At 34.6% G+C, this 16,116-nt stretch overlaps 1 protein-coding gene and 1 long non-coding RNA gene across 2 annotated transcripts in view; one reads left to right on the top strand and one right to left on the bottom strand.

Moving 5' to 3' along the window:
• The window catches only part of LOC100372820 (uncharacterized), a 79,699-nt gene that overhangs the window by 4,495 nt on the left and 59,088 nt on the right, over positions 1–16,116 (bottom strand). The window contains exons 37-46 of the mRNA XM_085493755.1: positions 15,266–15,558; positions 13,040–13,285; positions 12,335–12,535; positions 9,760–10,012; positions 9,383–9,543; positions 8,779–8,940; positions 7,883–8,038; positions 1,497–1,658; positions 944–1,060; positions 166–259 (exon numbers count right to left, since the gene is read on the bottom strand). Coding sequence (XP_085349881.1) covers positions 166–259; positions 944–1,060; positions 1,497–1,658; positions 7,883–8,038; positions 8,779–8,940; positions 9,383–9,543; positions 9,760–10,012; positions 12,335–12,535; positions 13,040–13,285; positions 15,266–15,558 — 1,845 coding nt within the window. The remainder of the gene's footprint in view (positions 1–165; positions 260–943; positions 1,061–1,496; positions 1,659–7,882; positions 8,039–8,778; positions 8,941–9,382; positions 9,544–9,759; positions 10,013–12,334; positions 12,536–13,039; positions 13,286–15,265; positions 15,559–16,116) is intronic.
• On the top strand, positions 4,700–5,519 carry LOC146730904 (uncharacterized). The gene is made up of 2 exons (XR_014927483.1): positions 4,700–4,851; positions 5,346–5,519. It is a non-coding gene; the product is annotated as an uncharacterized LOC146730904 (long non-coding RNA).

Here is a 16,116-nt window from a genome sequence, read left to right as displayed (position 1 = left end):
GAATTATTTGTTACAGTATTTTTTGACCAAAAACACATAATCGTCTACAGATCTTGATAAAAACATCACATAGGTTTTTTTTGTGAAAAGTGATTAAATCTGACTTTAGTGTTGAAAAAGTGTAAAAAGTTAGCAAAAACTTTTAAAGTGATGAAATAGACATACCTTTTTGAAACGATGAATATAATTACAACTAGTGCTATTGCACATAAGATGCCAATTACAATACCAACTATTTTAGTGGTATTAGAATCATCATCTGCAATAGAGACAAGTCAGTTGCTATAAAATGAATACGCACATGCAGTATTTGAAAACTCATACATAACTTGTCAAAAGGTTACCATCCCTGCCATAAATTTATTTATTTCTTTTCAGAATCTGTGAATGTGCAATTGAAATATGCATCTAAAAATGCTAACCTGACTACATGGCAGGTAGGTTAAATTTCTGCCAGCCTGAATAAGCTACCACTTATGGACATGAGACAGTAAGGTGAGAGGAACAATACAACATAGATACCAGTAAATTATACATGATTTATTATTCATTTGCATGGGAACAAGAAGATATAAAAAATACTACCGGGGTAGATGCACAATGCAAAATACAATAAATCATTTAGTTTTCCCTGCTCAGAATTCTCATGATTTTTGACTTTTACAACATTTATGAAAACAACATTTTTCAAAATTAATTGACAGCATTATGTTGTAGAAATTGTCACTGCTGAAAAAATATTTGACTGGCTCTTAAAATTTTCAAAAATTTGTATTTAACAAAATGAAAATGGTTTACAGTATAAAATATATGTACTGCACTTGGACTTCTTGATTTTTTATGAATATGGAGCTGTTTATTTTTGGTAATTTTTTACCATAAGTGGGTGCTCAAATGGTACTTATCAGGGTGAACACTGCAACATGATTTCAATATATCTTACCCGTGGGAAGCAGTTGACATTTCACACCGGATTCACCATTTTTACATGTACATACGGGGTGACCTAAATCATCAATAATACAATCAGCATTATTCTTACAATAGCCATCACATGGATCTATGGGGAAAAAACAATGTAAAACAACGTCAAACAACATGGAATTCTTAAAGCGTGGCCGTCGTCATGCAGCATGTGTTCGAATTTCATGTAAATAATCAATGTATTTTATACGCGTTGTATATGTCGCTATGAGTCCCATATCGAACAGGACGTGGCACAACGACTGCCACTCTTTAAAATAAAAACAAAATAGTTCAAGCAGATATTTAAGTTAATTCTTTCAAGCAATTCATCGAGGTTTATTCTAAATATGTGTGGATACAACTGAATATAATTTGTACAAAACATAAATCAGTTTAATATTAATGAGAGATGGATACAGTTTTCAATTCACAACAAACATTTTGAAACATAGGCCTGTAAGAATACCTGTAAGAAGCAATTTAGTTCTGATTGGTTGAAATTGTATAAGATTTGCATATTAAATTGTTACCATCTGTACAGTCTTCCACTGAGCCTGCTCCTGGTTCACTCGTCGTTTTCATAAATGGGCAAGATCTGCAGAATGATTCATTTTCTTCACCATACATGCCTCTAGGACAAGGTTCACACTCACCACTTACACCAAGGTAAAGACCCGCTGATAAACAAACATCTGATGAAATAAACATTCAGTCAATGTCAATGACATTTATTTAGGGCAAAGTAAACCAGTTTCTACTAAGCTTAGCATATCAACATAAACACATACACAGTATTTAGGGCAAAGTAAACCAGTTTCTATAAAGCTTAGCATATCAACATAAATACATACACAGTATTTAGGGCAAAGTAAACCAGTTTCTACTAAGCTTAGCATATCAACATAAATACATACACAGTATTTAAGGCAAAGTAAACCAGTTTCTATTAAACTTAGCATATCAACATAAATACATACACAGTATTTAGGGCAAAGTAAACCAGTTTCTATTAAGCTTAGCATATCAACATAAATACATACACAGTATTTAGGGCAAAGTAAACCAGTTTCTACTAAGCTTAGCATATCAACATAAATACATACACAGTATTTAGGGCAAAGTAAACCAGTTTCTATTAAGCTTAGCACATCAACATAAATACATACACAGTATTTAAGGCAAAGTAAACCAGTTTCTATTAAGCTTAGCATATCAACATAAATACATACACAGTATTTAAGGCAAAGTAAACCAGTTTCTATTAAGCTTAGCATATCAACATAAATACATACACAGTATTTAGGGCAAAGTAAACCAGTTTCTACTAAGCTTAGCATATCAACATAAATACATACACAGTATTTAGGGCAAAGTAAACCAGTTTCTATTAAGCTTAGCACATCAACATAAATACATACACAGTATTTAAGGCAAAGTAAACCAGTTTCTACTAAGCTTAGCATATCAACATAAATACATACACAGTATTTAGGGCAAAGTAAACCAGTTTCTATTAAGCTTAGCATATCAACATAAATACATACACAGTATTTAAGGCAAAGTAAACCAGTTTCTATTAAGCTTAGCTTATCAACATAAATACATACACAGTATTTAGGGCAAAGTAAACCAGTTTCTACTAAGCTTAGCATATCAACATAAATACATACACAGTATTTAGGGCAAAGTAAACCAGTTTCTACTAAGCTTAGCATATCAACATAAATACATACACAGTATTTAGGGCAAAGTAAACCAGTTTCTACTAAGCTTAGCATATCAACATAAATACATACACAGTATTTAGGGCAAAGTAAACCAGTTTCTACTAAGCTTAGCATATCAACATAAATACATACACAGTATTTAAGGCAAAGTAAACCAGTTTCTACTAAGCTTAGCACATCAACATAAATACATACACAGTATTTAAGGCAAAGTAAACCAGTTTCTACTAAGCTTAGCATATCAACATAAATACATACACAGTATTTAAGGCAAAGTAAACCAGTTTCTACTAAGCTTAGCACATCAACATAAATACATACACAGTATTTAAGGCAAAGTAAACCAGTTTCTACTAAGCTTAGCACATCAACATAAATACATACACAGTATTTAGGGCAAAGTAAACCAGTTTCTACTAAGCTTAGCATATCAACATAAATACATACACAGTATTTAAGGCAAAGTAAACCAGTTTCCACTAAGCTTAGCACATCAACATAAATACATACACAGTATTTAGGGCAAAGTAAACCAGTTTCCACTAAGCTTAGCATATCAACATAAATACATACACAGTATTTAGGGCAAAGTAAACCAGTTTCTATTAAGCTTAGCACATCAACATAAATACATACACAGTATTTAGTGCAAAGTAAACCAGTTTCTATTAAGCTTAGCATATCAACATAAATACATACACAGTATTTAGGGCAAAGTAAACCAGTTTCTACTAAGCTTAGCACATCAACATAAATACATACACAGTATTTAGGGCAAAGTAAACCAGTTTCTATTAAGCTTAGCATATCAACATAAATACATACACAGTATTTAGGGCAAAGTAAACCAGTTTCTATTAAGCTTAGCACATCAACATAAATACATACACAGTATTTAGGGCAAAGTAAACCAGTTTCTACTAAGCTTAGCATATCAACATAAATACATACACAGTATTTAGGGCAAAGTAAACCAGTTTCTACTAAGCTTAGCATATCAACATAAATACATACACAGTATTTAGGGCAAAGTAAACCAGTTTCTACTAAGCTTAGCATATCAACATAAATACATACACAGTATTTAAGGCAAAGTAAACCAGTTTCTATTAAGCTTAGCATATCAACATAAATACATACACAGTATTTAGGGCAAAGTAAACCAGTTTCTACTAAGCTTAGCATATCAACATAAATACATACACAGTATTTAGGGCAAAGTAAACCAGTTTCTACTAAGCTTAGCATATCAACATAAATACATACGCAGTATTTAGGGTAAAGTAAACCAGTTTCTACTAAGCTTAGCATATCAACATAAATACATACACAGTATTTAGGGCAAAGTAAACCAGTTTCTACTAAGCTTAGCATATCAACATAAATACATACACAGTATTTAGGGCAAAGTAAACCAGTTTCTACTAAGCTTAGCATATCAACATAAATACATACACAGTATTTAAGGCAAAGTAAACCAGTTTCTACTAAGCTTAGCACATCAACATAAATACATACACAGTATTTAGGGCAAAGTAAACCAGTTTCTACTAAGCTTAGCATATCAACATAAATACATACACAGTATTTAGGGCAAAGTAAACCAGTTTCTACTAAGCTTAGCATATAAACATAAATACATACACAGTATTTAGGGCAAAGTAAACCAGTTTCTACTAAGCTTAGCATATCAACATAAATACATACACAGTATTTAAGCCAAAGTAAACCAGTTTCTACTAAGCTTAGCACATCAACATAAACACATACACAGTATTTAGGGCAAAGTAAACCAGTTTCTACTAAGCTCAATCTGATTAAAATCTGATGTAGTGTACGGGCTTTAATTTTTTTGGCTATAAACTTATTTTAATTTTATTTTTTATTACTTTTGTTATTAATGCCCTTTTATTTTATTATTTTACTCTTTGATTTTGATTTTGTGATTTTTTTAAATTTCGCCCTACCTACATCTGACCCGATGCCTATGTAACGAGATTTCAACGAGACCCACTGTCGACGATTTTAGTCAACGAATCACAGACCTCCTTCTATAACGCACATGATGACGTCACCGGGCGGAGTCGGGTGGCAAACACACTCAAATAAAATGGCGGATTATACCGACGATAGCGACCGAGAATAACACGGCTTTTCGGTAAGTTTATCATTGTCAAATGCAACGAAAGTCATTTTTATGTTAATATTGTGGCTCGAATGGTTCGACTTTAGATCGTTATTTTGCATAGTTATTCTGGGAGTGACGATTTTGTTTCCACCGTTTCGACCGAACACCAGTGTCTTTTTCCAGTCGCCTGCCCTGGAGACGGGTGATGTTTTGTTGACGATCGGGCCAACATCGTCTACGGTATTGAAGCCGTAGCTGTAAATATTTATCAAGTTGTAACAATATTTTGTACATTATACAATAACTCTTTATTAAAGTAATTGAGCTGATTTGGACTGGAATAAAATATTTTTTATTGGAACACACCGCAATTGATCAGGAAATATTTTTTTGCTCCAATTTTCTGCGTCGATGCCGTGGGCCGGTGACCGTTATACAATTTAAAATCAGTTTGCATTGTTTACTATAGCTGTTTACAGTGTTCTAATCATTACGATTTACTTATTTGTTTGCTTCCATTCTAGATAATTATGCTCAGTAATGTAAAATTGAAGCGATGACTGAATGAACGAACCTTGGCTGGCGAAGATGTATCTAGAAGTGTACACATTTGTTGGAAGTGAAAAAAATATTCAATGTAATGACAAAAATTGTAAAATGCTGTAGAATTTCTTTTGCAAATAAAAATATACTAGCAATTTTCTATTAATGGTTTATTCAAGTGGGCAAAATATAATGTACAGAAAGATTGCCCGTAGAGTGTCGCTACACTGAAAAGTAAGCAACCGACAGCCTGTATAAAAGGGGGGCTGTGATTGGCTGTTACTTACGCGAGATTTGAACGGGACTTACATAGGCGTCGGATCAGATGTAGGTAGGGCGGAATAAAAAAAATCACAAAATCAAAATAAAATAAAAGGGCATTAATAACAAAAGTAATAAAAATAAAATTAAAATAAGTTTATAGCCAAAATAATTAAAGCCCGTACACTACATCAGATTTTAATCAGATTGTACTAAGCTTAGCATATCAACATAAATACATACACAGTATTTAGGGCAAAGTAAACCAGTTTCCACTAAGCTTAGCACATCAACATAAATACATACACAGTATTTAAGGCAAAGTAAACCAGTTTCTACTAAGCTTAGCACATCAACATAAATACATACACAGTATTTAAGGCAAAGTAAACCAGTTTCCACTAAGCTTAGCACATCAACATAAATACATACACAGTATTTAGGGCAAAGTAAACCAGTTTCTACTAAGCTTAGCACATCAACATAAATACATACACAGTATTTAGGGCAAAGTAAACCAGTTTCCACTAAGCTTAGCACATCAACATAAATACATACACAGTATTTAAGGCAAAGTAAACCAGTTTCTACTAAGCTTAGCACATCAACATAAATACATACACAGTATTTAAGGCAAAGTAAACCAGTTTCCACTAAGCTTAGCACATCAACATAAATACATACACAGTATTTAGGGCAAAGTAAACCAGTTTCTACTAAGCTTAGCACATCAACATAAATACATACACAGTATTTAGGGCAAAGTAAACCAGTTTCTATTAAGCTTAGCACATCAACATAAATACATACACAGTATTTAGGGCAAAGTAAACCAGTTTCTATTAAGCTTAGCACATCAACATAAATACATACACAGTATTTAAGGCAAAGTAAACCAGTTTCTACTAAGCTTAGCACATCAACATAAATACATACACAGTATTTAAGGCAAAGTAAACCAGTTTCTACTAAGCTTAGCACATCAACATAAATACATACACAGTATTTAGGGCAAAGTAAACCAGTTTCTATTAAGCTGCATAAGCTTCTGTAGAAATGTTTGCACTACAAACTTAAACCATTGTAATTGAATGTAAGGAGTTATGTGATGTTGTTTACACAGTACAAGAAGTTATATTTTACGGTCCTACATGGGTGTAGACTTAGTGGGTGTGTCGGCAAAACATTTTAACTGTTTCTTATATACTATGTCATAGAAAAAAAGAAAATGTTTATTTTATGGAGGTGAAAACCGTTGACATAGTTCTGACAAATATAATTCAGTGAATAAATTTTATATCTAATAATCATCTTTTCCATCTATTAAAATCATTTGAATAATATGCACTTTAAAAATTATAATTTGTCCCATCAAATTTTTTTTTTTTTTTGCTTTTTATGTATTCATCTAATTTAGATCTAAATGGACATAATTTCCCAATGGCTGCTGATCATGATCACAATTGTTCATAACATTTTGAATATATTTGTGAAAAATTATTTTCTGAACCCGAGATCTTGTGTTATGCATGAAATCAAACATAAAAACAGGACACAGAATTTGTTGGGGTATTTTCACATTTACTACATATTTGGTAATGATCAAAATTAAATCTAAATGCCATAGGAGTATTATTATATGGTTCAGAGACATGGAAGACAACCTCAGAATGCAACAGGAAAATTCAAGCCTTTATAAACTTTTGCTTAAGAAAAATACTGGGAATATGGTGGCCAAACCGGATTAGTAACCAACAAACAAACAAAGCAAATATCTCCCACAAATCAGCTGAAAAAAAGAAAATGGACTTGGATTGGTCATACACTAAGGAAAGAGCCAGGAACCATCACTAGAAAAGCATTGCAATGGAATCCGCAGGGGAAGAGAAATAGGCCAAGAAACACCCGGTGTAGAACATGGGAACAGGAAATGAAGAAGATGGGGCACAACTGGCAAATCATCACCAGACTAGCCCAGAACAGAAGAGAATGGAAGGAGACTTTCCGTGGCCTATGCTCTACTGGGAGTTGAAAGGCTAAAAAAGAAGAAGAAATGCCATATTCTTCTTTTAAAAATCAGTATTTAGCACATCTTTCATAGAATTGATGCCTTAATTTTGGACTAAAATTTCATTATTTGTTCATTTCTGGTCCCATTTTATATACTGGACCATATAAATCTAAGATCTTCATCGAACCGTTGAAAAAATATTAACATCACACAAACAGGAATAATTATTTATTTTTGTATACTCACAATGGCAGTCTTGAGAGGACGTTGATCTGACCTGATATGTTGACATACCAGTAGGGCACGCCTTACATGTAAATTTACCAATCTCATCTTGGTACATACCCACAGGGCAGGCATCACATTTACCGCCATTATTGTATTCTCCAATTGCACATTTAGCTGTGTAAAAAAAAAATCAAAAATATGCAATAACAAGCCAAGGACGTTAGTAGTCTTGATATTATATTAATAAATGTCCTAATTACCGGGGGTACCGGTAGGTTAATTATATGAAAGACCAGAACACTTTTTTTCCCCCAATTTTAATGTATTTTCCTATAATTGTTTTGTTGATTTTGGACCAAATTGAAATAATTTCCCATTGGTTACAAGGCAATGAATGTATATACATCAGACATTTTAATAGAATGTACCATATTTGTTCTATTAGCAGTACATGTGATAATGTAAATTACAAATGTCAAAATAAACCATATTTAAACTTGCGCTTCTAATAGAGCATATACAGTATTTGTGCATTTCTATTCGAAATATGCTTCTAATAGAGCAAATATGGTATTTATGCATTTTTATTGAAAATGTGCTTCTAATTGAGCAAATATTGTAAGTGTGCTTAGAAATTAAAGACACGCTTCTAACAGAGCAAAAATACGATATCAGAAATAAATAAAAAATTAAAGACAGAGGAATTGATTGATGAGAAAAAAGTATCAGGGACTCACAACTTAATTATTTATGCTTCAACAGATTCAAATTTGTAATAGAACAGTGCACAGGCCATGGCACATTTGTGAATATTTATTTACAATATTACAATTTTAACATTTGGTTGAACCTTGAATTTTCACACATGTGTGAAGACCAAATTAGAGAATTCTCCGGTTTCTCTGGTAACTAACCTGAACACATAGATGACAAAGCATTTCCTGTTCCCTGAGTTGTCTTATCTGGACTGCATGCTACACACTCTGTTTGACCCTGCTTGTCTTGATATGAACCAACTGTACATTTCTTACAAGTATCACTCGACATATCATGGTATTCTCCGCTAGCACAATAAACTGAAAATCACAAAATGACGCGTTTACAACAAATATCATCACACCAAATCTGAGAATCATTACACATGTGAGAATATGGACAACAGATAAATCTTTCAACCTGAAAAACAATGCACCTCCTACATTTTTTCTCATTTACATGTGCAGATTTACTTTGGAGATGGTATTGGAATCTAGCTGTACGTGTGCAGATTTACTTTGGAGATGCACTAAATATTATTAAATTCAAAGGCTAAGGTGCCTTAATCTACATTTCTTGTATCGTGTATGTGTTTGCCTGTACATTTATTTCATAAATAGTATTAATTTCCTTTTTAAACTAGTATGTTCCACTTGTGTACATGGTTCTGTAATTTGGGACCAAATATGACAGAAAAAACAAAATGTAATAAAAAAAGTCATAAAGAGACAAAGTTATTACATGTGGTATGTTTATGCTTACCACAAAGATTATCTTTCAATACTTGTCCCGGGAGACATTCGATAATAATGTGATATTCAAAAGTGTCATATTCAGCTTGGTAATCATCCGTGTCTAAATCACCGCCATATACAGCTTCATCTATAAGGTCACCAAGGTCCTGTCCATTAATCTCAGTAGATCTAATATGGATCAAATTTAAAAACAAAATATTTTCATTTATCATCCTTGAGGGCGCCACATTTTTTTCCACATAGAGGGCATACTACATAAATCAACACAATAAGTCTTTCACAACTTATGTAGTGCATTCTTTTTTCCAAGGAAGAGGGTTGGGTGAGAGTTTTCCTCAGACTATTTGTTATCGCTAATAAAACAATGTCAGTCTCTTGACTTACCCAGCCTGGAAGATAAAATCAATGACAGCTTCTTGGGTTCTTTTGCGTCGTTTACTCACTCCACCACATGTAACTCGTACATTAGAGAAATCACAAACTACCGCTCCACATACTTGATTGTTCAGTTGTTCATTCAGAATATTTATTTTTTCTTTAAATGCATCAATCAAGTCTTGATTATCCCCAGATGAATCACATGTGATGACCGTATAGACGATAGTTCCACTCATTGTAATGGGGGCGGTATTGGAATCTACAAAATAGAACCCACATTAAAATAAGTCATGTGATGACCATATAGACGATAGTTCCACTCATTGTAATGGGGCGGTATTGGAATCTACAAAATAGAACCCACATCAAAATAAGTCATGTGATGACCATATAGACGATAGTGTCACTCTTTGTAATGGGGGCGGTATTGGAATCTACAAAATAGAACCCACATTAAAATAAGTCATGTGATGACCATATAGACGATAGTTTCACTCATTGTAATGGGGCGGTATTGGAATCTACAAAATAGAACCCACATCAAAATAAGTCATGTGATGACCATATAGACGATAGTTTCACTCATTGTAATGGGGCGGTATTGGAATCTACAAAATAGAACCCACATCAAAATAAGTCATGTGATGACCATATAGACGATAGTTCCACTCATTGTAATGGGGGCGGTATTGGAATCTACAAAATAGAACCCACATCAAAATAAGTCATGTGATGACCATATAGACGATAATTCCACTCATTGTAATGGGGGCGTATTGGAATCTACAAAATAAAACCCACATCAAAATAAGTCATGTGATGACCATATAGACGATAGTTCCACTCATTGTAATGGGGGCGGTATTGGAATCTACAAAATAGAACCCACATCAAAATAAGTCATGTGATGACCATATAGACGATAATTCCACTCATTGTAATGGGGGCGGTATTGGAATCTACAAAATAGAACCCACATCAAAATAAGTCATGTGATGACCATATAGACGATAGTGTCACTCATTGTAATGGGGGCAGTATTGGAATCTACAAAATAGAACCCACATCAAAATAAGTCATGTGATGACCATATAGACGATAGTTTCACTCATTGTAATGGGGCGGTATTGGAATCTACAAAATAGAACCCACATCAAAATAAGTCATGTGATGACCATATAGACGATAGTGTCACTCATTGTAATGGGGGCAGTATTGGAATCTACAAAATAGAACCCACATCAAAATAAGTCATGTGATGACCATATAGACGATAGTTCCACTCATTGTAATGGGGAGTGGTATTGGAATCTACAAAATAGAACCCACATCAAAATAAGTCATGTGATGACCATATAGACGATAGTGTCACTCATTGTAATGGGGGCGGTATTGGAATCTACAAAATAGAACCCACATCAAAATAAGTCATGTGATGACCATATAGATGATAGTTCCACTCATTGTAATGGGGGCGGTATTGGAATCTACAAAATAGAACCCACATCAAAATAAGCCATGTGATGACCATATAGACGATAGTTCCACTCATTGTAATGGGGGCAGTATTGGAATCTACAAAATAGAACCCACATCAAAATAAGTCATGTGATGACCATATAGACGATAGTTTCACTCATTGTAATGGGGGCAGTATTGGAATCTACAAAATAGAACCCACATCAAAATAAGTCATGTGATGACCATATAGACGATAGTTTCACTCATTGTAATGGGGGCAGTATTGGAATCTACAAAATAGAACCCACATTAAAATAAGTCATGTGATGACCGTATAGACGATAGTTCCACTCATTGTAATGGGGGCGGTATTGGAATCTACAAAATAGAACCCACATCAAAATAAGTCATGTGATGACCGTATAGACGATAGTTCCACTCATTGTAATGGGGGCGGTATTGGAATCTACAAAATAGAACCCACATTAAAATAAGTCATGTGATGATCATATAGACGATAGTTTCACTCATTGTAATGGGGGCGGTATTGGAATCTACAAAATAGAACCCACATCAAAATAAGTCATGTGATGACCGTATAGACGATAGTTCCACTCATTGTAATGGGGGCGGTATTGGAATCTACAAAATAGAACCCACATCAAAATAAGTCATGTGATGATCATATAGACGATAGTTTCACTCATTGTAATGGGGGCGGTATTGGAATCTACAAAATAGAACCCACATTAAAATAAGTCATGTGATGATCATATAGACGACAGTTCAACTCATTGTATGTATCTATCTAAGCTGTAACCATCACAAAACTACCTGTCCTTGCCTTTTAAAATGACCTGTAAGCTTAAAATAGCTCTTCTAAATATAGTAACATGATCCATTAGGAAAGCTGTGCTAATAAAGTCCTTACAAAATGATATGGATAGGAGCTGAGAGTGACAATTAGCTCTTCTGGGTCTTGATTTGGGTGAGTGATAGGCATTAAGTGGAGTGATCACTCCACTTAAAGAGTATGGTCTACATACTCACACTGGTACCATCAATAGCTGGTACCATCAATATGGCTATGATTTATTAAATAGCAGACTGAAGTACTTACCTGCACACCCAGGAAATGTGAAAACATCATCTGGTTGGTTTGGATCCCACACTCCTTCTCTGCCACATACGTAGTATGGAGGCGGTTGTACAGTGAAAACATAGCCCTCATTACAAGCAACATTACAGAAGACACCATGCTGCCATATACCACAGGTTTTACTACCATGTACAGGAGGTGATGGATCTGGACAGTCATGAGCTGTGAAACAAAACATGGCAGTTGTATATAAAGAAAATAATTTACAAATTTCAATACTGTAAAAGACTTTTCGCTATTTTCGCTGAAGGAATGATTCAGTGAAAATAAAATCCAGGAAATTTACTTTTTTTTCCTATATTTTACATTCAACTCTTCAAAAATCAGTGAAAATAAACTCCATTCAGAATACTAAAAAAGTCTTTTCAGCGAAAATTTATTCCAGCTAAAATAAAGTATTTTACAGTACACAGTATTTGCTCATATAGAAGTGCACATGAACAAAATGTTATTGTATTCTAAATAATTAAATTATTATTTCCACAAGCTACTAATAGAGCTAATACAGTATTCCCAGGGGAAGAGTTATGTCACCAAACTTTCTACGTTGCTCCACTATACCATGTAATTCTATGGGCTCTGCACAAGCTGCTGTGGAACACCAGTCAAAGAGCCGGGAAAACAGCTAAATTCAAGAAAATAATCGAAAGCTTGAAACATACTTACATAAGACGTAAACCATGAATCCGCAGACCACATGGTTACCAGCTGCATCATACGCAATACAATGTGCTTCATAGACACCATATGCAAGTACTGCACCACTTGGTAATGAACATGTGATATCAGCTATGCCAATATCATCCTCAAACTGTGGCTGACTGTAGGATACTTGTACAAGGCGATTATCAGGATCTATGGCATGAACAGTGTCAGGACATGTTCCTTCCACAATGGTAGGAGGAATTTTATCTAGAAGATAGAAAAGGCAACCATTTTATTAATCGTCTAAATTGTTACACAATTTATTCATCACATAACACTAGGCATACCTCATGAACACAACCAATACTTACCAGAGGTATCCAAAGAACATGCAAGTCCTTGGTAGAATTCTACAGATGGACATTCACCACATAACACTAGATAGAACACAACCAATACTTACCAGTGGTATTCAAAGAACATGCAAGTCCTTGGTAGAATTCTACAGATGGACATTCACCACATAACACTAGGCATACCTCATGAACACAACCAATACTTACCAGTGGTATTCACAGAACATGCAAGTCCTTGGTAGAATTCTACAGATGGACATTCACCACATAACACTAGGCATGCCTCATGAACACAACCAATACTTACCAGTGGTATTCAAAGAACATGCAAGTCCTTGGTAGAATTCTACAGATGGACATTCACCACATAACACTAGGCATACCTCATGAACACAACCAATACTTACCAGTGGTATTCACAGAACATGCAAGTCCTTGGTAGAATTCTACAGATGGACATTCACCACATAACACTAGGCATACCTCATGAACACAACCAATACTTACCAGTGGTATTCACAGAACATGCAAGTCCTTGGTAGAATTCTACAGATGGACATTCACCACATAACACTAGGCATACCTCATGAACACAACCAATACTTACCAGTGGTATTCAAAGACCATGCAAGTCCTTGGTAGAATTCTAAAGATGGACATTCACCACATAACACTAGGCATACTTCATGAACACAACCAATACTTACCAGTGGTATTCACAGAACATGCAAGTCCTTGGTAGAATTCTACAGATGGACATTCACCACATAACACTAGGCATACCTCATGAACACAACCAATACTTACCAGTGGTATTCAAAGAACATGCAAGTCCTTGGTAGAATTCTACAGATGGACATTCACCACATAACACTAGGCATACCTCATGAACACAACCAATACTTACCAGTGGTATTCAAAGAACATGCAAGTTCTTGGTAGAATTCTACAGATGGACATTCACCACATAACACTAGGCATACCTCATGAACACAACCAATACTTACCAGAGGTATCCAAAGAACATGCAAGTCCTTGGTAGAATTCTACAGATGGACATTCACCACATAACACTAGATAGAACACAACCAATACTTACCAGTGGTATTCAAAGAACATGCAAGTCTTTGGTAGAATTCTACAGATGGACATTCACCACATAACACTAGATAGAACACAACCAATACTTACCAGTGGTATTCAAAGAACTTGCAAGTCCTTGGTAGAATTCTACAGATGGACATTCACCACATAACACTAGGCATACCTCATGAACACAACCAATACTTACCAGTGGTATTCACAGAACATGCAAGTCCTTGGTAGAATTCTACAGATGGACATTCACCACATAACACTAGGCATACCTCATGAACACAACCAATACTTACCAGTGGTATTCACAGAACATGCAAGTCCTTGGTAGAATTCTACAGATGGACATTCACCACATAACACTAGGCATACCTCATGAACACAACCAATACTTACCAGTGGTATTCAAAGAACATGCAAGTCCTTGGTAGAATTCTACAGATGGACATTCACCACATAACACTAGGCATACCTCATGAACACAACCAATACTTACCAGTGGTATTCAAAGAACATGCAAGTCCTTGGTAGAATTCTACAGATGGACATTCACCACATAACACTAGGCATACCTCATGAACACAACCAATACTTACCAGTGGTATTCACAGAACATGCAAGTCCTTGGTAGAATTCTACAGATGGACATTCACCACATAACACTAGGCATACCTCATGAACACAACCAATACTTACCAGTGGTATTCAAAGAACATGCAAGTTCTTGGTAGAATTCTACAGATGGACATTCACCACATAACACTAGGCATACCTCATGAACACAACCAATACTTACCAGTGGTATCTAAAGGACATGCAAGTCCTTGGTAGAATTCTACAGATGGACAGTAATCATTTTCACCACATAACATTGGGCGTACCTCATGAACACAACCCACCATTTCAGATAAAACATACAACCATCGTATAAGTTGCCCAGTACTAACAAAGGTATCACAGTTAGAAGACGCATCCAATATTTCTGATGTTTCCCAGGCTGTATTGTAAACATAAAACTGACTGATTTCACCATGAAATGCTTGGGTACTATCAGCTAACTCAGAAGACTGTCCAATCACTAAGCTCAACCTAAAAAACAAATCAACAAAGTTGGAGCATGAAATCAAACACCATTGCTTTATCAAAACTAGCATAGTATGAGTGTATAACGATATATTTGTAATCGATGTTATTTTAGTTAATTTTAGTTAATTCCAATTCTTACACTCCAGTTTTTTTAATATGATAAGTGTACAGTTGACATAAGCATACCGTCATGATAGCGTAAAAATAGAGAAAATATTGTGGGGTTACCGTAATTATATATCCAATTATTACTGTTATTGTCACATTGTGTCAAACACCAAAACAGCAACATTGCCAGCAAAGTTAATGACTAGAATGCTATGTGTCTTGATTACATTATGGGATAGAACCAAGTTGGGTCAAACTGAACTCAACAGAAGATCTCAAACTAATAGTGAGGGACTTAGAAGCACTGAATATAAATAGAAGGTGCAATTACCATTCAATTCATATCATTCAATCATATCAATGAATTGCTGTATGGAAATAGCAATGTTATCCAAGCAAATTAACAAAATGTATGTACTCAGTCTCCCCTGATATCTGGATGCAGACACTGGA

This window comes from Saccoglossus kowalevskii, chromosome 19 (assembly GCF_978046115.1).
Source record: "Saccoglossus kowalevskii chromosome 19, keSacKowa6.1, whole genome shotgun sequence".
Taxonomy (NCBI): domain Eukaryota; kingdom Metazoa; phylum Hemichordata; class Enteropneusta; family Harrimaniidae; genus Saccoglossus; species Saccoglossus kowalevskii.
This window is presented reverse-complemented; position numbering and strand designations above follow the sequence as displayed.